The following is a 26,204-nucleotide window of genomic DNA, read 5'->3' as shown; positions in this document are numbered from 1 at the left end:
GTAGGATGTAGGATGCAGGAAATAGGATGCAGGATGCAGGATGCAGGATATAGGATGCAGGATGTAGGATGTAGGATGCAGGATATAGGATGCAGGATGTAGTATGTAGGATGCAGGATATAGGATGCAGGATGTAGGATGTAGGATGTAGGGTGCAGGATGTAGGATGTAGGATGCAGGAAATAGGATGCAGGATGCAGGATGTAGGATGCAGGATGTAGGATGCAGGATGTAGGATGTAGGATGTAGGATGCAGGTTGTAGGATGCAGGATGTAGGATGTAGGATGAAGGATGCAGGATGTAGGATGCAGGATGCAGGATGCAGGATGAAGGATGCAGGATATGGGATGCAGGATATGGGATGCAGGATATGGGATGCAGGATATGGGATGCAGGATATAGGATGTAGGATGCAGGATATGGGATGCAGGATATGGGATGCAGGATGTATGATGTAGGATGCAGTATATGGGATGCAGGATGTAGGATGCAGGATGTAGGATGCAGGATGTAGAATGTAGGATGCAGGATGTAGGATGCAGGATGCAGGATGCAGGATGTAGGATGCAGGATGAAGGATGCAGGATGTAGGATGCAGGATATAGGATGTAGGATGCAGGATGTAAGAAGCAGGATGTAGGATGCAGGATGTAGGATGTAGGATGCAGGATGCAGGATGTAGGATGCAGGATGCAGGATGTAGGATGCAGGATATAGGATGTAGGATGCAGGATATAGGATGTAGGATGCAGGATGCAGGATGTAGGATGCAGGATGCAGGATGTAGGATGCAGGATGAAGGATGCAGGATGCAGGATATAGGATGTAGGATGCAGGATGTAGGATGCAGGATGTAGGATGCAGGATGTAGGATGCAGGATGTAGGATGCAGGATGCAGGATGTAGGATGCAGGATGCAGGATGTAGGATGCAGGATGTAGGATGCAGGTGGAAGGATGCAGGATGTAGGATGTAGGATGCAGGATATATGATGTAGGATGCAGGATGCAGGATGGAGGATGCAGGATGCAGGATGTAGGATGCAGGATGAAGGATGCAGGATGTAGGATGCAGGATATAGGATGTAGGATGCAGGATGTAGGATGCAGGATGTAGGATGCAGGATGCAGGATGTAGGATGCAGGATGCAGGATGTAGGATATAGGATGCAGGATGCAGGATGCAGGATGTAGGATGTAGGATGCAGGATGCAGAATGTAGGATGCAGGATGTAGGATGCAGGATGTAGGATGAAGGATGCAGGTGGAAGGATGCAGGATGTAGGATGTAGGATGCATTTGCAGTATGAAGATAGATACAGTGCCTATCGAAAGTCTACACTTAAATTTCCCATGCAGCTAAACAAGCCCATATCTTATACATTTTCATACCTTAAGGGAACTCTGAGACGGGAGCCGTATGGTTAGTGAAGAAAGTCCCATTGCAAATGTACGGTCCCTTACCTGACGTCTTATTGCGTCGCAGAAAATCGCGGACGGCGTCGGGCCGTGGGCGGCGGAGAGCTCTTTCAGGAAGTCACTCAAAAAAACGTTTCGGAATTTCGGTTTCCGTTTTATAAAAATGACAAATTTTTGACTTTTTTCTGCATTCTCGAAAATTCCCACAAGAGGGAAAATAAATCATATGGCAGGCGCACGAGCACTAGGCAAACGAGCGCGGCCTTTTCTCCTAAACTGAAAATATTTCGAAGACGAAACTCGGCGAGCGTAGGTTTGGAGTAATGGGCAGTTGGCCCCGAACAAGATGGCGTCGAGACCTCGGCGCTTTTTGAGTTATGGCTATTTTTCTGAGATTAAAGGGTTAAAACGCAAGTGGGGTGCTAATTTGACCGCTTCATGTCAAAGTACATAAGCATACGGTGTCAGGAAAAAAAGAACCAGCCATTTATCTATTGTAATTTAAGAGAAATCGTACATTGACCGTTTGGTGATGTTCACAAAGAGGATTTTTTTTTTCAAAAAAATCACAGATCCAGTTGCACTGTGTTCAGACGTACATTTTTAAAGTGGGTCTCGAAGCTCTGCGAGAATCCTGTGATTTTATATGATTTTATGAAATAACACACACTCCTTTAACCCTCTTTAAATAAGTCCGCTCTTAACATAAAGACTTAAAACTCAATATTATATAAGAGCCTACCCCAAGGAGGGTATGTGTTCACGTTCAGCTTCCTATGTCAACTGGAAGTACCTTAAATGGTGCCATAGGGTCAGGTTTGAAGGGTAATAAAGGTCAGATCTTTTCAAAACTTCACTTGTGTGATTAGACAACCCTCATGAACTGTAATCAGTCATTTTTCCAAACAGATGTCAAAGAAAAGCTCTCTCACTCAAAAACACACACACAAAAAGGAAGGATGGAGTGAAAAAGTACGGTGCTTAAAGACACACAAAGCCCAAAATGGCATGACTATTATCTCTAGGCCGTGCCGAGTTCAACGAGATGCCCCGCTTGACCGTAGCTCGCTCGGTCTGAGCGCAGCGACCGTTACAAGAGAACGGACACGAATGACCTTTTGACCTCAATGTCAATTTCATTTGCTTTTGGGACACAGAGAGAGAACCGTTAAGGTTAGAAACACAATTTCACCTCAGGAGTGTTCTTAAGGTCCTCCCGATCTGTGCAAGCCTAACCCTGACCTTGTGGCATTAACCCTTCACAGTTAAAAGAAGGTGTTTACATCAATGAAATGTCTCCCCATTGGAATACATTGACTGCACCTCTAAATTCAACCTAAAGCCTATGTGGGTTATGATTGTCTTATGGACCTGTCTTTGATGTCAGTCCATCAGGCCACCATGAGGTCTACCTGTGTCGATTCTAAGCTTCCTGGAGCAACCGGAAGTGGTTAAATCACCCTAAAAGTGTTTGCCATACCCAACATGCAGTATGAGAGAAATAGTGCATTCAACCCTATGTAAATCAGTCAATTTTTAACATACAGACTTAAAACTCAGGATTCTGTAACAACATACTCCAGTGATGATATGTGGGTTTTTTCAGCTTCCTGTGCCAACCGGAAGTGCCATAATTGGTGTCAAATGGGCTGTTTCAAAGGGTTAAAAATGTCAAATCTTTCCAAAACTTCATATATGTGAATAGACAACCTTCCTGAACTGTAAATCAGTCATTCATCCCATCAGATCTCAAAAAAAAAAAAATTCACACCCACACAGAAATGATGGAGGGACACTCTGAGGGGCTAAGAGGCAGACAGTGCCTGCAGTAGTTACTTTTGTTCCAACTTTTAAAGAACCGTCAGACCTAGAGTTCTAAAAATTTACAAACCTGTTCTAGACCTCAGGTCGATTGTGCACAGTGAATTATATGACTCTAGAAGGTTCTCGGATCGATAAAAAGCCTTGTGTATTTGCCATGTTTTCAATTCATTTGACCTCAACGAAACGGACGACCTTTAGAAAAGTCCCAGAGTCTCAAGACTAGGTGCGTTGAAACCGGCTCGGCCCATAGAGACAGACCCCAACGAGCCTGTTTGATTGCTCATTCAAGGACCCCGTAGCAAGGCAATGAAAACAGTGGATTTTCAGCACCAATTAGCGTTTTGCTCGGACACCGAATGACCTATCGAGCCGAAACTTGGGATTCGAGGTCGCCTCACATAGGGCTAAACATAATGTGAACATTGGACCCGCAGCTAGAACATAACTATGTATTATTTGTTTTATTATGGTTTAAAGAGAAAGCGCTGTGAATTTTGGGCCTGCTCTGAAATATGTTATAGTTGGCATCGAAAGGAGTTGGAAAAAGTGAGTTTGGAGTCAGATGGTATCAGTTTGGTGTCTGAAAATATCTATTTGACTGATGGACACTGACTTGCTCGTTGACTTTTGTACAATTGCAATATGTTTCAACGGGGAGGTACCATGAGGAAAAAGCGACATGATGAAATTTCACAAAACGAGCGATGGAGAGGAACCACTATCACTGCCCGGCCATCCTGAGGTCATCAGAACGTTGACTTTTGCATTTCTAAAGTATTTAAGAGAATGCACGTTACATTTGCAATATGATGTGATGTTTTTCATATTGCAAATGCCTGTTACATTTGCAATATGATGTGATGTTGAATCATATTGCAAATGTAACGTGCATTCTTTAAATACCTTGGACATACAAAAGTCAACGTCCTGATGACCTCAGGATGGCCGGGCAGTGACAGTGGTTCCTCTCCATCGCTCGTTAGGTGAAATTTCATCATGTCGATTTTGGTGATGGTACCCCCGCGTTGAAACATATTGAAATTGTACAAAAGTCGCCTAGCAAGTCAACTAGCATGTCGTTGTCATCCCATAGCAACACATTGACTGCACCTCTAAATTCAACCTGAAGCCTAAATGGGTTATGAATGTCTTATGAACCTGTCTTTGATGTCAGTCCATCAGGCCACTATGAGGTCTACCTGTGTTGATTCTAAGCTTCCTGGAGCAACCGGAAGTGGTTAAATCAGCCTAAAAGATGTCCTGATATACATGACTTGCAATTTTGAAAAATCACTGCATTCAACCCTATGTAGATCAGTCAATTCTTAACGTATAGACTTCAAATTCAGGATTCTGTAACAGCATACCCCAGTCAAGACATGTGTTTAACTATAGCTTCCTGTGCCAACCGGAAGTGCCTTAAAATGGAGTCATGGTTCTGTTTCGAAGGGTTAAAAAGGTCAGAACTTTTCAAAACTTCATTTGTGTAATTAGACAACCCTCATGAACAGTAAATCAGTCATTTCTCTAAGCAGATGTCAAAGGAAAGCTCTCTCTCACACACAAACACACACACAAGCAATGATGGAGTGAAAAAGTACGGTGCTTAACGACACACAAAGCCTGCAATGGCATTACTATTATCTCCAGGCCGTGCCGAGTTCAACGAGACGCCCCGCTTGACCGTAGCTCGCTCGGTCTGAGCGCAGCGACCGTTACAAGAGAACGGACACAAATGACCTTTTGACCTCAATGTCAATTTCATTTGCTTTTGGGAGACAGAGAGAGAACCGTTAATGTTAGATGCACAATTTCACCTCAGGAACAATCCTAAGGTCCTCCCGATCTGTGCAAGCCTAACCTTGACCTTGTGGCATTAACCCTTCACAGTTAAAAGAAGGTGTTTACATGAAATAGTTTACAATGAAATGTCTCCCCATTGGAATACATTGACTGCACCTCTAAATTCAACCTAAAGCCTATGTGGGTTATGATTGTCTTATGAACCTGTCTTTGATGTCAGTCCATCAGACCACCATGAGGTCTACCTGTGTCGATTCTAAGCTTCCTGGAGCAACCGGAAGTGGTTAAAACACCCTAAAAGTGTTTGCAATAGCCAACCTGCAGTTTGAGAGAAATAGTGCATTCAGCCCTATGTAAATCAGTCAAATTTTAACATATAGACTTAAAATTCAGGATTCTCAAACAGCATACTCCAGTGAGTATATGTGTTTATTTTCAACTTCCTGTGCCAACCGGAAGTGCCATAATTGGTGTCAAATGGGCTGTTTTGAAGGGTTAAAAAGGTCAAATCTTTCCAAAACTTCATATATGTGAATAGACAACCCTCCTGAACTGTAAATCAGTCATTCATCCCATCAGATTTCAAAAAAAAAAAAAATACAAAATCAACAGAAATGATGGAGGGACACACTGAGGGGCTAAGAGGCAGACAGTGCATGTAGTAGTTACTTTTGTTTGAACTTTTAAAGAACCGTCAGACCTAGAGTTCTGAAAATTTACAAACCTGTTCTAGACCTCAGGTCGATTGTGCACGGTGATTTATGTGGCTCTAGAAGGTTCTCGGACCGATAAACAGCCTCGTGTATTTGCTATGTTTTCAATTCATTTCAGCTCAACGAAATGGACGACATTTAGAAAAGTCCCAGAGTCTCAAGACTAGGTGCATTGAAACCGGCTCGGCCCATAGATACAAACTCCAACGAGCCTGTTTGATTGCTCATTCAAGGACCCCGTAGCAAGGCAATGAAAACAGTGGATTTTCAGCACCAATTAGGGTTTTGCTCGGGCACCGAATGAACTATCGAGCCGAAACTTGGGATTCGAGGTCGCCTCACATAGGGCTAAACATAATGTGATAATTGGACCCGCAGCTAGAACATAACTACGTATTATTTGGTTTATTATGGTTTAAATGGAAGGCGCTGTGAATTTTGGGCCTGCTCTGAAATATGTTATAGTTGGCTTCTAAAGGAGTTGGAAAAAGTGAGTTTGGTGTCAGATGGTATCAGTTTGGTGTCTGAAAATATCCAATTGACTGATGGACACCGACTTGCTAGTTGACTTTTGTACAATTGCAATATGTTTCAACGCGGGGGTACCATCAGCAAAATCGACATGATGAAATTTTCACGCAACGAGCGATGGAGAGGAACCACTAACACTGGCCGGCCATCCTGAGGTCATCAGGATGTTCAATTTTGTATTTCTAAAGTATTTAAAGAATGCGCGTTACATTTGCAATATGAATCAACACATCATATTGTAAATGTAACAGTGTGTGTTATGTTTGCAATATGATTCAACACATCATATTGCAAATGTAACACACTGTTATGTTTGCAATATGATTCAATACATCATATTGCAAATATAACACTGTGTTATGTTTGCAATATGATGTGATGTTTTTCACTGTTGAATCATATGCAAATGTAACGTGCATTCTTTAAATAAACCCTATGTGGGTTATGAATGTCTTATGAACCTGTCTTCAATGTCAATCCATCAAGCCACTATGAGGTCTACCTGTGTTGATTCTAAGCTTCCTGTGCCAACCGGAAGTGCCTTAAAATGGGGTCACAGGTGCTGTTTCAAAGGCTTAAAAAAGTCAGATCTTTCCAAAACTTTAAGTGTGTGATTAGGCAACCTTCATGAACTGTAAATCAGTCATTTCTCTAAACAGATGTCAAAGAAAAGCTCACACACACACAGCAAGGATATGGTGCTTAAAGACACACAGAGCCTTAAATGCTTTTAGGGGGCATCCAGACTTCCATACCCGCTCTGGAAGCACTATTTACGGGCAAAAATCAATGTGTGCTGGCCTGAGTGATTTATGGAGGTTTTCAAAAAAAGTCAGAAAATATTCTATGTTTTTTCTTCTGGAATTTTTGTTTTGTTTTTTCTTCTCGTGTCAATGGGGGTCCGGCCTGAGTGATTTAAGGAGGTTTCCAAAAAAAGTCAAAAAATATTCTGTTTCATTTTTTGGGTTACCAGGTGCCATGGTTGAAATTGCTTTTAGGGGGCATCCAGAATTCCATACCCGCTCTGGGAGCACTATTTACGGGCAAAAATCAATGTGTGCTGGCCTGAGTGATTTATGGAGGTTTTCAAAAAAAGTCAGAAAATATTCTATGTTTTTTCTTCTGGAAATTTTTGTTTTGTTTTTTCTTCTCGTGTCAATGGGGGTCCGGCCTGAGTGATTTAAGGAGGTTTCCAAAAAAAGTCAAAAAATATTCTGTTTCATTTTTTGGGTTACCAGGTGCCATGGTTGAAATTGCTTTTAGGGGGCATCCAGAATTCCATACCCGCTCTGGGAGCACTATTTACGGGCAAAAATCAATGGGTGCTGGCCTGAGTGATTTATGGAGGTTTTCAAAAAAAGTCAGAAAATATTCTATGTTTTTTCTTCTGGAATTTTTTTTTTTTTTTTTTCTTCTCGAGTCAATGGGGGTCCGGCCTGAGTGATTTAAGGAGGTTTCCAAAAAAAGTCAAAAAATATTCTATGTTTCATGTTTTGGGTACCAGGTGTCATTTTTCAAAACCGTTTTAAATGCTTAATTTTGGCCTTTTAAAAACAAAATGTTATTTTTGACTATGAAATCCAAAAAAACACTTTTTTAAAGGGTTTGATAAGTTTTTTCTAATTTATTCACATTTTTGACTTTTGACTTTTGACTTCCTATGAAATCATATTCCAAATGCACAAAACATATTCCTTATGTTCAAATAAACATTTACAAAAAAATTATGATAATAAAATGTGACTAATGTATTTTCATACAGTTCTTATACGTGTGTAATTGACCTAAAAATCGAAAGAATTTCGAAAAACGGTCCAGAAAGCACTTTTTTAAAGGGGGTGATACGTTTTTTCCAAATTTTTGACATTTTTGACTTTTGACTTTTGACTTCCTATGAAATCATATTCCAAATGCACAAAACATATTGCTTAAGTTCAAATAAACATTTACAAAAAATTATGATAATAAAATGTGACTAATGTATTTTCATACAGTTCTTACACATGTGTAATTGCCATAAAACTCGAAAGAATTTCGAAAAACGGTCCAGAAAGCACTTTTTTAAAGGGGGTGATACGTTTTTTCCAAATTTTTGACATTTTTGACTTTTGACTTTTGACTTCCTATGAAATCACATTCCAAATGTACAAAACATATACCTTAAGTTCAAAAAAAAAAATCTAAAAAAATTATGTTAATAAAATTTGAAAAAAGTATTTTCATATAGTTCTTACACATGTGTAATTGACAAAAAACTCGAAAGAATTTCAAAAAACGGTCCAGAAAGCACTTTTTTAAGGGGGTGATAAGTTTTTGCCAAAACTTTCAAAATCTCAAAATTTGACTCTTGGGTTTTGACTTGCGTTACATAAAGCCTATGAAAAATTTAGATGGAACACACTCGCCCACTATAGGAATTTTGGAGTGTTACACAGCTCATTTGCAGCATGGCATTTGCCATCAGCTTTGGATGAAAGCGGGCCAGAACTAGTGTACTTGTCCATCGTGTATATGCTGCGCTCGGTGCCAATAACTTGCCATGTTATTTTGTACAATTGGGGGGGGACTTCCCTTACATACAAACCAAGACAGTTCAAGTTTCACACAGTCATTTATTTTTTGCAACATAACACGAGAAACATATGTATAAATATATATCAAGGAAGTCAGTCACTGTCCGTCCGTCCATCCGTCCGTCTGTCTGTCCGTCCGTCCTTATATACAATGACCACCATGAAAAGAAGATGTCACTGTGAAGCCTGCTCACTGAGGGGGTGGAAAGACTATGGTCCCACTTCAAACAGACAACAACTTATAAAGGCTTCATAGAGCATTCATAAGCACTACATAGACTCTTTATGAAGCCTTAAAATGGATGTGTTGTTTCATTTTGGACCAATAATACATTCAGACAGAACTGCTCAGATCCAGAGAGGGGAGTAACGCGAACCATCTACCCTGTCTTCAGAATACAGAGGAACCATCAACCCTGTCTTCAGAATACAGAGGAACCATCTAACCTGTCTTCAGAATACAGAGGAACCATCTACCCTGTCTTCAGAATACAGAGGAACCATCTACCCTGTCTTCAGAATACAGAGGAACCATCTACCCTGTCTTCAGAATACAGAGGAACCATCTACCCTGTCTTCAGAATACAGAGGAACCATCAACCCTGTCTTCAGAATACAGAGGAACCATCAACCCTGTCTTCAGACAACACAGTGGGTACCCCCTCCCCCCCCCAAACAAACAGCCACCAGAAACAGATGTTCCACTGCCAACTGGAACCACCATGTTACTGTGTCTAATACCAAACAATCCACTGCAATTATGGGCCAGAAATGGCAGCAACATACACATCCATTAGTACTGTAATATTCAAGTCCTGGAATAATGATTGAATAATTATATTATTCTCTAACATCAGAGAATGGAAGAATCTGCATAATCAACTATCTAAATGTGATTTACTCAGACTATGTACCACACATAGTGTGTCACACCCTGGCCTTAGTATTATTGGTTTTCTTTATTATTTTAGTTAGGTCAGGGTGTGACATGGGGAATGTTTATGTTTTGTTGGTTTTGGGTGTGTATTTGGAAAAGGGGTTATGGGGTGAAGTATATGGTTTTGTGTTGAGTGTAGATGTCTAGCGTTGTCTATGTTGGTTAGTCATCTAGGAGAGTCTATGGTTACCTGAATGAGTTCCCAATTAGAGACAGCTGATTTCGGTTGTCTCTGATTGGGAGCCTTATTTAGGGTAGCCATAGGCTCTCATTGGTTGTGGGTAATTGTCTATGTAAGAACGTTTGTAGCCTGTATGTTTGTGCACAACGTTTGTAGCTTCACGGTCGTTTTGTTGTTTTGTTAAAGTGTTTTGTTCGTGTTCATCTTCGTGTTGTATAATAAAAGAAGATGGCTTATTTTCCAACTGCTGCATTTTGGTCTGTCAATCCGCCACACGATCGTGACAGAATTACCCACCATAGGACCAAGCGGCATGGTAGGCGGCAACAGGACCTACCTACACAGGATTTCTGGAGATGGGAGGACGAATTGGAAGGAAAGGGACCTTGGGCTCAACCTGGAGAATATCGCCTCCCTCGTGAAGAGCTGGAGGCAGCGAAAGCCGAGAGGAGGCGATATGAGGAGGCAGCAAGGAAGCAAGGCTGGAGACCCGTGAGTAATACCCAAAAATTTCTTGGGGAGGGGCTCATGAGGAATGTGGCGAGTCCTGATGGGAGAACTGCGTCAACTTCCCGTGCTTCTCGTGCTTCCTCTAAGAGGGAACCTGAGCCAGTCGGGCTGAGATTGGAGGGGAGCAATGGGAATGATGCAGAGACTGTTAAGGATTTATTGGGGAGGTTGGAAGAGAGTGAGATGAGGGAGCTGCTGTGTTGGTGCGTGAGGCACAAGATCCGCCCGACAGAGCGTGTGCGGGATGTGAGGTTACCTGAGTCAGCTCTCCATGCTCGTCCTGATGTGCGTGCTACCCGTCTGGAAAGGACAGTCCCACGAACCAGGCCTCCTGTACGCCTCCCTAGTCCTGCACCTCCTATATTAGCCCTATGTACTAACTCTCCTGTGACGGTCCCCAGCCCAGTACAACCAGTGCCTCCTCCACGCACTAGCCTTATGGTGCGTGTCTCCAGCCCTTTACCACCAGTGCCTAAATTACGCACCAAGCCTCCTGTGTGTACCCAGAGTCCTGTGCGTCCTGTTGCTGCTCCCCGCATTAGCCCTGAGATGCGTGTCCCCAGTCCGGTACCACCAGTTCCGGCCCCACGCACTAGGCCTAATGTGCGTCCCCAGGGTCCAGTATGCCCTGTTCCTGCTCCCCGCACTAGCCCTGAGATGCGTGTCCCCAGCCCGGTACCACCAGTTCCGGCACCACGCACTAGGCCTAATGTGCGCTCCCAGGGTCCAGTATGCCCTGTTCCTGCTCCCCGCATTAGCCCTGAGATGCGTGTCCCCAGTCCGGTGCCACCAGTCCCGGCACCACGCACCAGGCCTACAGTGCGCCTCAGCCGGCAGGAGTCTGCCGTCTGCACAGCGATGACTGAACTGCCCGTCTGCCAAGCGCCATCTGAGCCATCCGTCTCCCCAGCGCCATCTGAGCCATCCGTCTCCCCAGCGCCATCTGAGCCATCCGTCTCCCCAGCGCCATCTGAGCCATCCGTCTCCCCAGCGCCATCTGAGCCATCCGTCTGCAATGAGCCTGCAAAGCCGCCCGTCTGCCATGAGCCTACTGAGCCGCCAGCCAGACAGGAGCCGCTAGAGCCGTCCGTCAGACAGGATCTGCCAGAGCCGCCAACCAGACAGGATCTGCCAGAGCCGCCAACCAGACAGGATCTGCCAGAGCCGCCAACCAGACAGGATCTGCCAGAGCCGCCAACCAGACAGGATCTGCCAGAGCCGCCAACCAGACAGGAGCAGCCAGATCAGTCAGCCAGCCATGAGCAGCCAGATCCGTCAGCCAGCCATGAGCAGCCAGATCCGTCAGCCAGCCATGAGCAGCCAGATCCGTCAGCTAGCCATGAGCAGCCAGATCCGTCAGCTAGCCATGAGCAGCCAGATCCGTCAGCTAGCCATGAGCAGCCAGATCCGTCAGCTAGCCATGAGCAGCCAGATCCGTCAGCTAGCCATGAGCAGCCAGATCCGTCAGCTAGCCATGAGCAGCCAGATCCGTCAGCTAGCCATGAGCAGCCAGATCCGTCAGCTAGCCATGAGCAGCCAGATCCGTCAGCTAGCCATGAGCAGCCAGATCCGTCAGCTAGCCATGAGCAGCCAGATCCGTCAGCCAGCCATGAGCAGCCAGATCCGTCAGCCAGCCATGAGCAGCCAGATCAGTCAGCCAGCCATGAGCAGCCAGATCCGTTAGCCAGCCATGAGCAGCCAGATCTGTCAGCCAGCCATGGGCCGTCCCTCAGTCCGGAGCTGCAGTCCCTCAGTCCGGAGCTGCAGTCCCTCAGTCCGGAGCTGCCATTCCTCAGTCCGGAGCTGCCCCTTACCCTGGAGCTGCCCCTTACCCTGGTGCTGCCCCTTACCCTGGTGCTGCCCCTTACCCTGGTAATGCCCCTGACCCTGGTACTGCCCCTGACCCTAGTACTGCCCCTGACCCTGGTACTGCCTCTTACCCTGGTACTGCCCCTTAGTCCGGAACTGCCCCTGAATGCAATGGGGTTAAGGTGGAGGGGGGTTGTTTGGAGGAAGCCTAGGAGGTGTTTAGGTACTGTGGTGACGTGGGGACCGCGACCAGAGCCGGAGCCGCCACCGTGGATGGAAGCCCACCCAGACCCTCCCCTAGACTGTGTATGGTGCGCCCGGAGTTCGCGCCTCAAGGGGGGGGTTATGTCACACCCTGGCCTTAGTATTATTGGTTTTCTTTATTATTTTAGTTAGGTCAGGGTGTGACATGGGGAATGTTTATGTTTTGTTGGTTTTGGGTGTGTATTTGGAAAAGGGGTTATGGGGTGAAGTATATGGTTTTGTGTTGAGTGTAGATGTCTAGCGTTGTCTATGTTGGTTAGTCATCTAGGAGAGTCTATGGTTACCTGAATGAGTTCCCAATTAGAGACAGCTGATTTCGGTTGTCTCTGATTGGGAGCCTTATTTAGGGTAGCCATAGGCTCTCATTGGTTGTGGGTAATTGTCTATGTAAGAACGTTTGTAGCCTGTATGTTTGTGCACAACGTTTGTAGCTTCACGGTCGTTTTGTTGTTTTGTTAAAGTGTTTTGTTCGTGTTCATCTTCGTGTTGTATAATAAAAGAAGATGGCTTATTTTCCAACTGCTGCATTTTGGTCTGTCAATCCGCCACACGATCGTGACATAGTGTTAACTGTTCCCATGCTGACTGTCTCTGGCTCTGTTCTCCTCACTAACACGGCCTTTTAAACCTATAGGACATTTGGATACATGTCTACAGAGAGAGTGTGTTCTGGGGACATCCCAAACGGCACGCTTTTCCCTTTACAGTACGCTACTTCCTATGGGCTCTGGTCAAAAGTAGTCCACTACTTCCTATGGGCCCTGGTCAAAAGTAGTCCACTACTTCCTATGGGCTCTGGTCAAAAGTAGTCCACTACTTCCTATGGGCCCTGGTCAAAAGTACTGCACTACTTCCTATGGGCCTTGGTCAAAAGTAGTGCACAACAAAGGGAATAGGGTACGATTTGGGATACAAAAAAGTGTTTTTCAGTGTACTAGCTTTGAAAGCCACATAGTCTATTCACCTGGACACATGACCCTCTCCTCACCTGGGAGGGTTGTGATGTCTCACCTGGGAGGGTTGTGATGTCTCACCTGGGAGGGTTGTGATGTCTCTCCTCACCTGGGAGGGTTGTGATGTCTCTCCTCACCTGGGAGGGTTGTGATGTCTCTCCTCACCTGGGAGGGTTGTGATGTCTCACCTGGGAGGGTTGTGATGTCTCACCTGGGAGGGTTGTGATGTCTCACCTGGGAGGGTTGTGATGTCTCTCCTCACCTGGGAGGGTTGTGATGTCTCACCTGGGAGGGTTGTGATGTCTCACCTGGGAGGGTTGTGATGTCTCTCCTCACCTGGGAGGGTTGTGATGTCTCACCTGGGAGGGTTGTGATGTCTCACCTGGGAGGGTTCTGATGTCTCACCTGGGAGGGTTGTGATGTCTCTCCTCACCTGGGAGGGTTGTGATGTCTCACCTGGGAGGGTTGTGATGTCTCACCTGGGAGGGTTCTGATGTCTCACCTGGGAGGGTTGTGATGTCTCTCCTCACCTGGGAGGGTTGTGATGTCTCTCCTCACCTGGGAGGGTTGTGATGTCTCTCCTCACCTGGGAGGGTTGTGATGTCTCACCTGGGAGGGTTGTGATGTCTCACCTGGGAGGGTTCTGATGTCTCACCTGGGAGGGTTGTGATGTCTCTCCTCACCTGGGAGGGTTGTGATGTCTCTCCTCACCTGGGAGGGTTGTGATGTCTCTCCTCACCTGGGAGGGTTGTGATGTCTCTCCTCACCTGGGAGGGTTGTGATGTCTCACCTGGGAGGGGTGTAATGTCTCACCTGGGAGGGGTGTGATGTCTCACCTGGGAGGGTTGTGATGTCTCTCCTCACCTGGGAGGGTTGTGATGTCTCACCTGGGAGGGTTGTGATGATGTATATATCATGTAGGGGATTCTACAGTGATGTTTCTATGTCATGTAGGGGATTCTACAGTGATGTTTCTATATCATGTAGGGGATTCTACAGTGATGTTTCTATATCATGTAGGGGATTCTACAGTGATGTTTCTATATCATGTAGGGGATTCTACAGTGATGTTTCTATATCATGTAGGGGATTCTACAGTGATGTTTCTATATCATGTTGGGATTCTACAGTGATGTTTCTATATCATGTTGGGGATTCTACAGTGATGTTTCTATATCATGTAGGGGATTCTACAGTGATGTTTCTATATCATGTAGGGGATTCTACAGTGATGTTTCTATATCATGTTGGGGATTCTACAGTGATGTTCCTATATCATGTTGGGATTCTACAGTGATGTTTCTATATCATGTAGGGGATTCTACAGTGATGTTTCTATATCATGTAGGGGATTCTACAGTGATGTTTCTATATCATGTAGGGGATTCTACAGTGATGTTTCTATATCATGTAGGGGATTCTAAAGTGATGTTTCTATATCATGTAGGGGATTCTACAGTGATGTTTCTATATCATGTAGGGGATTCTACAGTGATGTTTCTATATCATGTAGGGGATTCTACAGTGATGTTTCTATATCATGTTGGGATTCTACAGTGATGTTTCTATATCATGTAGGGGATTCTACAGTGATGTTTCTATATCATGTTGGGATTCTACAGTGATGTTTCTATATCATGTAGGGGATTCTACAGTGATGTTTCTATATCATGTAGGGGATTCTACAGTGATGTTTCTATATCATGTTGGGGATTCTACAGTGATGTTTCTATATCATGTTGGGGATTCTACAGTGATGTTTCTATATCATGTTGGGGATTCTACAGTGATGTTCCTATATCATGTTGGGATTCTACAGTGATGTTTCTATATCATGTAGGGGATTCTACAGTGATGTTTCTATATCATGTAGGGGATTCTACAGTGATGTTTCTATATCATGTAGGGGATTCTACAGTGATGTTTCTATATCATGTAGGGGATTCTAAAGTGATGTTTCTATATCATGTAGGGGATTCTACAGTGATGTTTCTATATCATGTAGGGGATTCTACAGTGATGTTTCTATATCATGTAGGGGATTCTACAGTGATGTTTCTATATCATGTTGGGATTCTACAGTGATGTTTCTATATCATGTAGGGGATTCTACAGTGATGTTTCTATATCATGTAGGGGATTCTACAGTGATGTTTCTATATCATGTTGGGGATTCTACAGTGATGTTTCTATATCATGTTGGGGATTCTACAGTGATGTTCCTATATCATGTTGGGATTCTACAGTGATGTTTCTATATCATGTAGGGGATTCTACAGTGATGTTTCTATATCATGTAGGGGATTCTACAGTGATGTTTCTATATCATGTAGGGGATTCTACAGTGATGTTTCTATATCATGTAGGGGATTCTAAAGTGATGTTTCTATATCATGTAGGGGATTCTACAGTGATGTTTCTATATCATGTAGGGGATTCTACAGTGATGTTTCTATATCATGTAGGGGATTCTACAGTGATGTTTCTATATCATGTTGGGATTCTACAGTGATGTTTCTATATCATGTAGGGGATTCTACAGTGATGTTTCTATATCATGTAGGGGATTCTACAGTGATGTTTCTATATCATGTTGGGGATTCTACAGTGATGTTTCTATATCATGTAGGGGATTCTACAGTGATGTTCCTATATCATGTAGGGATTCTACAGTGATGTTTCTATATCATGTAGGGGATTCTACAGTGATGTTTCTATGTCATGTAGGGATTCTACAGTGATGTTTCTATATCATGTTGGGGATTCTACAGTGATGTTTCTATATCATGTTGGGGATTCTACAGTGATGTTTCTGTATCATGTTGGGATTCTACAGTGATGTTTCTATATCATGTAGGGGATTCTACAGTGATGTTTCTATATCATGTAGGGATTCTACAGTGATGTTTCTATATCATGTTGGGATTCTACAGTGATGTTTCTATGTCATGTAGGGATTCTACAGTGATGTTTCTATGTCATGTAGGGATTCTACAGTGATGTTTCTATATCATGTTGGGGATTCTACAGTGATGTTTCTATATCATGTTGGGGATTCTACAGTGATGTTTCTGTATCATGTTGGGATTCTACAGTGATGTTTCTATATCATGTAGGGGATTCTACAGTGATGTTTCTATATCATGTAGGGATTCTACAGTGATGTTTCTATATCATGTTGGGATTCTACAGTGATGTTTCTATATCATGTAGGGGATTCTACAGTGATGTTTCTATATCATGTAGGGATTCTACAGTGATGTTTCTATATCATGTTGGGGATTCTACAGTGATGTTTCTATATCATGTTGGGGAATCTACAGTGATGTTTCTATATAATGTTGGGGATTCTACAGTGATGTTTCTATATCATGTAGGGGATTCTACAGTGATGTTTCTATATCATGTAGGGGATTCTACAGTGATGTTTCTATATCATGTAGGGATTCTACAGTGATGTTTCTATGTCATGTAGGGGATTCTACAGTGATGTTTCTATATCATGTTGGGGATTCTACAGTGATGTTTCTATATCATGTAGGGGATTCTACAGTGATGTTTCTATATCATGTAGGGGATTCTACAGTGATGTTTCTATATCATGTTGGGATTCTACAGTGATGTTTCTATATCATGTTGGGGATTCTACAGTGATGTTTCTATATCATGTAGGGGATTCTACAGTGATGTTTCTATATCATGTAGGGGATTCTACAGTGATGTTTCTATATCATGTAGGGATTCTACAGTGATGTTTCTATGTCATGTAGGGGATTCTACAGTGATGTTTCTATATCATGTAGGGGATTCTACAGTGATGTTTCTATATCATGTAGGGGATTCTACAGTGATGTTTCTATGTCATGTAGGGGATTCTACAGTGATGTTTCTATATCATGTTGGGATTCTACAGTGATGTTTCTATATCATGTTGGGATTCTACAGTGATGTTTCTATATCATGTTGGAGATTCTACAGTGATGTTTCTATATCATGTTGGGGATTCTACAGTGATGTTTCTATGTCATGTAGGGATTCTACAGTGATGTTTCTATATCATGTTGGGATTCTACAGTGATGTTCCTATATCATGTTGGGGATTCTACAGTGATATTTAGGTAGCCATATTCCTTGTGTATTTGTGGGTTCTTGTCTATGTGTAGTTGCCTGTCAGCACTCATTTGTATAGCTTCACGGTTCGTTTTGTTATTTTGTTAGTTTTGTTCAGTGTAGTTTTATTTGTTAGTTTTATTCTTCCAATAAAGAAGAATGTATGCACACCTCGCTGCTCCTTGGTCTCCTCCTTTTGACGGCCGTGACAGTAGCACCAGTGGAGGTAGAGAAGACATGCTCTTTGTCTTTATATTCTTTTTTCTATTTCATTTAATTTGCACAGAAGGTAAATGTGTGACTTCATGCGTGCCGGCTGCGTATGTGATCTACATGTAAAGGGGGATGAAATAGACTGAGCGTAATGTAGCCGCTGACCTCAATGTACTTTGTGAAGCCAATTTTACTGGATCCTAGAAGACTCTGGTTTATGGGATGTACAACAACAACCAATGGGAATGCTCTATTCAAACACAGTAACCAATGAGACTAACTCAATGAGAATTCTGACTTGGGGTGTATCTCGTGAAGCCACAGTTCCTGCAGTCACTGGAACAGCTCCGTCAAACACACAGGAGCCGATGGTACAGCTCTGCTGCAAAACTGCAGCCAATGGGACACTTTGTTACAACAGAACATCCAACAGAACTGCTCTGCTGTAAAACTGAGGCCAATGGAATTGCTCTGCTGCAACACACACAGCAGCCAATGGAACTGCTCCGCTGCAACACAGCAGCCAATGGAACTGCTCTCCTGCAACACAACAGCCAATGGAATTGCTCTGCTGTAACACAACAGCCAATGGAACTGCTCTGTTGCAACACAACAGCCAATGGGACAGCTCTGCTGCAACACAACAGCCAATGGAATTGCTCTGTTGCAACACAACAGCCAATGGAATTGCTCTGTTGCAACAACATCAGCTGAGGAAGTTCTAGAGCAGGGGATGATTCCTCCTATATCTCCTCCTGTAACTCTGTGGGCTCCATCCAACTCTCTGGACCCGGGGCATATCTGCCAGTACAGGCACACACACACACACACACACACACGCACACACACGCACGCACGCACGCACGCACACGCACGCACGCACACGCGCGCACACACACGCACGCACGCACGCACACGCGCGCACACACACACACACACACACACACACGCACACACACGCACGCACGCACGCACACGCGCGCACACACACGCACGCACGCACACGCGCGCACACACACGCACGCACGCACGCACTCGCGCGCACGCACGCACACACACACACACACACACGCACACGCACACGCACACGCACACGCACACGCACACACGCACACGCACACGCGCACACACACACACATGTGAATGTCATTAACATAAAATGATTTACATATTTACCAATTATAAATTAACATTTTGTGCAAATAGCCTTACGAAGTCATGTTGAGTTATTCCTGTGAACTGTTTGGTAAAAAGAGAATCCATCCCCCTCCTGTTGCAGAACAGCTGTGTAAAACGAGAACCATCTTGGGAACTCTTGTGCTCCTGTCGTCACAGTCACAGGATTCGATTATGGTGCGATGTATGTTTTAGTCTGATTGGTTAATATACCGTCACACCTGATTGGTTAATATACCGTCACAATTGAGACTCGATTTTGTTCTTTTATATGGTGTCCATATTAGGACAGCCTCAGCAGGACTTGAGACTGAGGTGTTCCTAGTATGGACACCTTACTTCCGTTATGTATCAGTCAGCGTTTGTTCACGAATAGAAGAGTACTAGAACTACTGAATCTGGAACTAAAACTGATATTATAAACTGGGTGGTTCGAGCCCTGACTGCTGATTGGCTCTCAGCCGTGGTATATCAGACTGTACACCACGGGTATGACGCAACATGTATTTTTACTGTTCTAATCACGTTGGTAACCAGTTTATAATAGAAATAAGGCACCTCAGGGGTTTGTGCTATATGGCCAATATATCACGGCTAAGGGCTGTATCCAGCACAGGAGGTTGATGGCACCTTCATTTGGGAGGATGGGCATGTGGTAATGGCTGGAGCGGAATAGGTGGGATGGTATCAAACACATCAAACACACGGTTAAAAGCCATTCCATTTGCTCCGTTCCAGCCGTTATTATCAGCCGTCCTCCCCTCAGCAGCCTCTGCGTTGCGTTGTGACTAAGAACAGCCGTGGTATAATGGCCGTATACCTTGATATAGGTCTTATATAGAGTAGGGTCATTCAGTCAGTAGGGGGAGGCGGTGAGGGAAAACACACTATAACTGAATGCAGTGACCTCATGTGACATACAGCTCTGGAAAGCTCCACGATGCCCATTACAGATGATTATATTAACATTCATTTGCATGCACGGCAAAAAGACTATTTTAAACACGACGACAAAAACACATTTTCTTGAAGAGTTGAACAGAGAGGAGCGGCCGGATTCGTGTAAATGCCAGATGGGCCGGCCCCTCTTCAGCCCAGTGGGCCGGCCCCTCTTCAGCCCAGTGGGCCGGCCCCTCTCCAGCCCAGCGGGCCTGCCCCTCTCCAGCCCAGCGGGCCTGCCCCTCTCCAGCCCAGCGGGCCTGCCCCTCTCCAGCCCAGTGGGCCTGCCCCTCTCCAGCCCAGTGGGCCTGCCCCTCTCCAGCCCAGTGGGCCTGTCTAAATCAGGGGTTTCTACACAATAATAATGATGTGTCTAATAATGGGGGAAAACATTAGATATACCCAGGCCTTTTCCTGCTCCCAGTCCTGCATTATTAACATGTACACTATATCGTATTTCTACCAGACTTGGATAGTCAGACTGAACGAAGAAAACCACTGTCCTTTCTTCTACTTCCTGATCCCATCTTCTAGAAAACATCTCAGAAAAATAACACACTTGTCACAACACTAACAACTCACACGTCGAAAACGAAGTCAGATTTGACAGGTTGTGACCTTTTGTTGTGTTTGGGAAGAAAAAAATAATAATATTCTGAAATTGGTGGCTTTACATTAATGTATAGAATTTGATGATAATCAACAGTATCATACTCATCATCATTATCTTCATCATCACCATCAGTATCTTTATCATCATCACCACCACCATCATCATCATCATCATCATCATCATCATCATCATCATCATCATCATCATCATCATCATCATCATCATCATCATCATCACCATCATTATCATCATCATCATCAACACCACCATCATCATCATCATCATCACCATCAACGTTATTATGCCTAGCTGGATCCGTTATCTGTGTCAGCCCCGTTATCTGTGTCAGCCCCGTTATCCGTGTCAGCCCCGTTATCCGTGTCAGCCCCGTTATCCGTGTCAGCCCCATTAGCCGTGTCAGCCCCGTTATCTGTGTCAGCCCCGTTATCTGTGTCAGCCCCGTTATCTGTGTCAGCCCCTGGATTCGTAGAAAGTCTCTTGTACCTTCCTGGTAAAAGAAGCAGCTGCCAAGTTGTCAGGAGTCCCAGAGCCATACATCCAGAGAGTTGGGACAACTTTTACAATGTTCAATATTGTTCTAATTATAGACATTCAGTGACGTAGCATTGTTCTGAATATCCCCAATGTATTGGGTCGCTAACATGGCTGCCATACTTTAAATACATGGGTTTCATGGGTCCTGTCCTGGTCCTTAGGTCAGGTAAGGGGGCCACTGTGGGGGTAGAACCCAGCGGTGGTGACCTTACACTGGGGTCAACTCTACAGGAACGCTGCCTCTGTCCGAGTCCCAAATAGCACTATATAGGGAATAGGGTGCCATTGGGGAAGCTACTTATCTCTCTGGTCCTATACAAACTCAGGTTGAACTGATCTACAACTCATGAGACAAACAGGAATGCACTACTAACTGTCTGACTGACTAATGAGACAAACAGGAATGTACTACTAACTGACTGACTGACTAATGAGACAAACAGGAATGTACTACTAACTGTCTGACTGACTGACTAATGAGACAAACAGGAATGTACTACTAACTGACTGACTGACTAATGAGACAAACAGGAATACACTACTAACTGACTGACTGACTAATGAGACAAACAGGAATGTACAACTAACTGTCTGTTTGACTAATGAGACAAACAGGAATGTTTTGGCCTCTGCTTTTTCGTGACTCTCTCTCTCTCTCTCTTTTTCTCTCCCACTCTCCCTCTCTCCCCCTCTCTCTCTCGCGCTCTCGCTCTCTCTCTCTCTCCCCCCGCTCTCTCGTCATCCAACCAGAATAGACAGCAAGGTCAAGGGGGTATCTCATCAAAAGCTTTACAAAGAACTATGAAGGGTATGAATATGTATTCATGTATTGGTGTTGTTTGTTCTATCATGATTTCATGTCTTTCTGGTAGTCCTGTTAGTCATGTGGCCAGGTTTTTTGTTGGTGTTGTTTGAATGTCCAGTTCATTCTTCCTGTACTGTCTCCAGTACCAGAAAACACATCACAATTTAACACAACAACAACAATAATAACAACAACAACAATATATACCAGAGGCTAAAGCTAAGACCCTGTATTTAGCAACTTGAGGATTCTGGGTATTATTTTACACATTTAGCTTTGGAAGATGTTTTTATTCTTCTCCTTTTTGGCTTCGTGCACATGCAGCACTGAGTCCTGCAGCAGTGAGTCCTGCAGCAGCAGTGAGTCCTGCAGCAGTGAGTCCTGCAGCAGTGAGTCCTGCAGCAGCAGTGAGTCCTGCAGCAGCAGTGAGTCCTGCAGCAGCAGTGAGTCCTGCAGCAGCAGTGAGTCCTGCAGCAGTGAGTCCTGCAGCAGTGAGTCCTGCAGCAGCAGTGAGTCCTGCAGCAGTGAGTCCTGCAGCAGTGAGTCCTGCAGCAGCAAGTCCTGCAGCAGTGAGTCCTGCAGCAGTGAGTCCTGCAGCAGCAGTGAGTCCTGCAGCAGCAGTGAGTCCTGCAGCAGCAGTGAGTCCTGCAGCAGTGAGTCCTGCAGCAGCAGTGAGTCCTGCAGCAGCAGTGAGTCCTGCAGCAGTGAGTCCTGCAGCAGTGAGTCCTGCAGCAGCAGTGAGTCCTGCAGCAGCAGTGAGTCCTGCAGCAGCAGTGAGTCCTGCAGCAGCAGTGAGTCCTGCAGCAGCAGTGAGTCCTGCAGCAGTGAGTCCTGCAGCAGTGAGTTCTGCAGCAGCAGTGAGTCCTGCAGCAGCAGTGAGTCCTGCAGCAGCAGTGAGTCCTGCAGCAGTGAGTCCTGCAGCAGCAGTGAGTCCTGCAGCAGTGAGTCCTGCAGCAGTGAGTCCATGCTGTCTGTCTGACTGTCTGTTCAAGAGAAAACACATATCAATCCATGTGGCTCGCAGGACATCCACTGTCATAGGACGTCAGAGGGGTCCAACATGGGAGGTCTGGTCTGGGTCAGAGGGGTCCAACATGGGAGGTCTGGTCTGGGTCAGAGGGGTCCAACATGGGAGGTCTGGTCTGGGTCAGAGGGGTCCAACATGGGAGGTCTGGTCTGGGTCAGAGGGTTCCAACATGGGAGGTCTGGTCTGGGTCAGAGGGTTCCAACATGGGAGGTCTGGTCTGGGTCAGAGGGGTCCAACATGGGAGGTCTGGTCTGGGTCAGAGGGGTCCAACATGGGAGGTCTGGTCTGGATTAGAGGGGTCTAACATGGGAGGTCTGGTCTGGGTCAGAGGGGTCCAACATGGGAGGTCTGGTCTGGGTCAGAGGGGTCCAACATGGGAGGTCTGGTCTGGGTCAGAGGGGTCCAACATGGGAGGTCTGGTCTGGGTCAGAGGGTTCCAACATGGGAGGTCTGGTCTGGGTCAGAGGGTTCCAACATGGGAGGTCTAGCTTTTCCTACGTTTCTCTCATTTGGCTGTGGATTGGAGAGGGTCGAGTAGGTGTCTCTCTCTCCCACTAACACTGTTTCAGGGTGACGATACGAACATTGAGACACACACTGGTCCTGGGTCTGTCAAGGCCATCTCGCTAATTAACATTGGTCCAGGGTGACGGCCAATGAGAAACACACCTCTCCTGAAAAACACTGCCCAGCTCCAGAGTGTTACCAGGGTGTTACGTCATTAATCTTCCCCGTCCTCTCCAGTCTCTGCTGTAGTTACCAGGGTGTTACGTCATTAATCTTCCCCGTCCTCTCCAGTCGCTGCTGTAGTTACCAGGGTGTTACGTCATTAATCTTCCCCGTCCTCTCCAGTCTCTGCTGTAGTTACCAGGGTGTTGCGTCATTAATCTTCCCCGTCCTCTCCAGTCTCAGAGTTGGCTCTCTGCATTTCCTCTAGGAGCCTCGTAACACTCTGACACCCTGTCCGTCAAGCAGATTTCCTCCATATTATCCTCTAACAGTGTGTGACTACAGCTGATGGTTCCCTCACGTGGTAGGGAGGGGAACTGCATGGACGACCCCGTGTTCTTCCTGCTCCGCCCCATGCCATTCTGACAGCTCACCACCAGGAGGTGCTTCTCCTCTGGGGAGCAGCCCGGGCCCCGGCCAAGGGGAGCAGGGGAGGAGGTGGTGATGTCGGGGAGGTGGGGGTGGAGGAGCAGGGAGGAGGGGTGCGAGGGGTTGTGACCCAGCAGGCTGTTGCTCTTAGTGTTGAGGTGGGGCGTCTGGCTATAGGTGTGGCGGTACTCCTCCTCGATGTTACGACCCAGCTTCCAACGCTTCCACTTCTTCAGGATCTCTGACTGGACCTTGGGGGGGGGGGGGGGGGGGGGGGGGGAAGGGGGGAGATGAAGGGAGAGAGAGAGTGAAATACAGACAGACAGAGACAGGGTGAAAAGAGAGAGAGAGAGATAAAGAAGAAGAGAGAGAGAGGGCGAGAGAGAGAGCGGGCGAGAGAGAGAGAAAGAGAGAGAGAGAGACACAGAGAGAGAGAGAGACAGAGAGAGAGACACATAGAGAGAGACACAGAGAGAGAGACACAGAGAGAGAGAGAGAGAGAGAGAGAGAGAGAGAGAGAGAGAGGAAAGAGGGAGAGAGAGAGGAAAGAGGGAGAGAGAGAGGAAAGAGGGAGAGAGAGAGAGAGACACAGAGAGAGAGAGTGATTGTATGTGTGATGTTCATGTTAAATTGAGAGTTGTTCAGGTAAATGTGAGACCAAGTTTAGTGGATAAGAGCGAGGACAAGAGAAGAGAAACAGAGAGGATACGTCCTCCATGAAAGAGGGAGAAAGAGAGGAGGAGAAGAGGTCTTACCTCTTTGTTGACAAAGCAGTATAAGATAGCTACCAGCAGACCCTGTAGAAACACCAAGTTCTGAGTCAACACACACAACCATTATCATATGTGACACATTCAGTGTATTCGGAAAGTATTCAGACCTCTTGACTTTTTCCACATTTTGTTACGTTACAGCCTTATTCTAAAGTTGATTAAATTAATTTTAAAAATCCTCATCAATCTACACACAATACCCCATAATGACAAAGCAAAACAGGTTTTTAGAAATGTTTACAAATAAGAAAAATAAGAAACTGAAATATGACATTTACATAACTATTCAGACTCTTTGCTATGAGACTAGAAACTGAGCTCAGGTGCATTCTGTTTCCATTGATCATCCTTGAGATGTTTCTACAACTTGATTGGAGTCCAGATGTGGCCATTTCAATTGATTGGACATGGTTTGGAAAGGCACACACCTGTCTATATACGGTCCCACAGCTGACAGTGAATGTCAGAGCAAAAACCAAGCCATGAGGTCGAAGGAATTGTCCTTGGAGCGCCGAGACAGGATTGTGTCGAGGCACAGATCTGGGGAAGGGTACCAAGAAAATGTCTGCAGCGTTGAATGTCCCCAGAAACACAGTGGCCTCCATCACTCTTAAACGGAAGAGGTTTGGAACCACCAAGACTCTTCCAAGAGCTGGCCGCCCGGCCAAACTGAGCAATCGGGGAAGAAGGGCCTTGGTCGGGGAAGTGACCAAGAACCCGATGGTCACTTTGACAGAGCTTCAGAGTTCCTCTATGGTGATGGGAGAACGTTCTAGAAGGAAAACAATCTTTGCAGCACCACCAATCAGGCCTTTATGTTAGAGTGGCCAGACTGAAGCCACTCCTCAGTGAAAGGCACATGACAGCCCGCTTCAAGTTTGCCCAAAGGCACCTAAAGGATTCTCTGGTATGATGAAACCAAGATTAAACTATTTGGCCTGAATGCCAAGCGTCACGTCTGGAGGAAACTTGGCACCATCCCTACGGTCTCTCTCTCCATCTTTCTCTGTGTTTTTCTCAGATGTACAGGACTCTCTCTGTGTTTCTCAATGTTTGTGTGTATCTCTCTCTCCCTCAGTCTCTCTCCCTCAGTCTCTCTCACTGAGTCTCTCTCTCTCTCTGTTTCTCTCAGATGTAGAGGGGTGTTAGTGTCACAACTCAATACTGGACTGGCTACTACTGTGTGAACTCTGACTGAGACTTGAGTACGGCTCCAGAGAATACAGAATCCTTCTTACTTTCAGACAGGATACTCTCTGTATGTACACGTTACACAAATTCATTTACCTTCACAATGTAACAGATGAGGGAAAGCTGTGTTCTGTGTCTCGGGCTGTACAGTCGTGGCCAAAGGTTTTGAGAATGACACAAATATTAA

At 45.3% G+C, this 26,204-nt stretch overlaps 1 protein-coding gene across 3 annotated transcripts in view; it reads right to left on the bottom strand.

Moving 5' to 3' along the window:
• Window positions 1-23,863: 23,863 nt before the first annotated feature.
• The window catches only part of LOC129833738 (glucagon receptor-like), a 73,586-nt gene continuing 71,245 nt past the window's right edge, over window positions 23,864-26,204 (bottom strand). For all 3 annotated transcript variants that reach the window (XM_055898526.1, XM_055898528.1, XM_055898527.1), the window contains exons 13-14: window positions 24,809-24,850; window positions 23,864-24,304 (exon numbers count right to left, since the gene is read on the bottom strand). In XM_055898526.1, coding sequence (XP_055754501.1) covers window positions 23,864-24,304; window positions 24,809-24,850 — 483 coding nt within the window. The remainder of the gene's footprint in view (window positions 24,305-24,808; window positions 24,851-26,204) is intronic.

Source organism: Salvelinus fontinalis, chromosome 34, assembly GCF_029448725.1.
Source record: "Salvelinus fontinalis isolate EN_2023a chromosome 34, ASM2944872v1, whole genome shotgun sequence".
NCBI classification, from domain to species: domain Eukaryota; kingdom Metazoa; phylum Chordata; class Actinopteri; order Salmoniformes; family Salmonidae; genus Salvelinus; species Salvelinus fontinalis.
The sequence above is the reverse complement of the archived record's forward strand: the minus strand, read 5'-3'. Positions and strand labels throughout refer to the sequence as shown.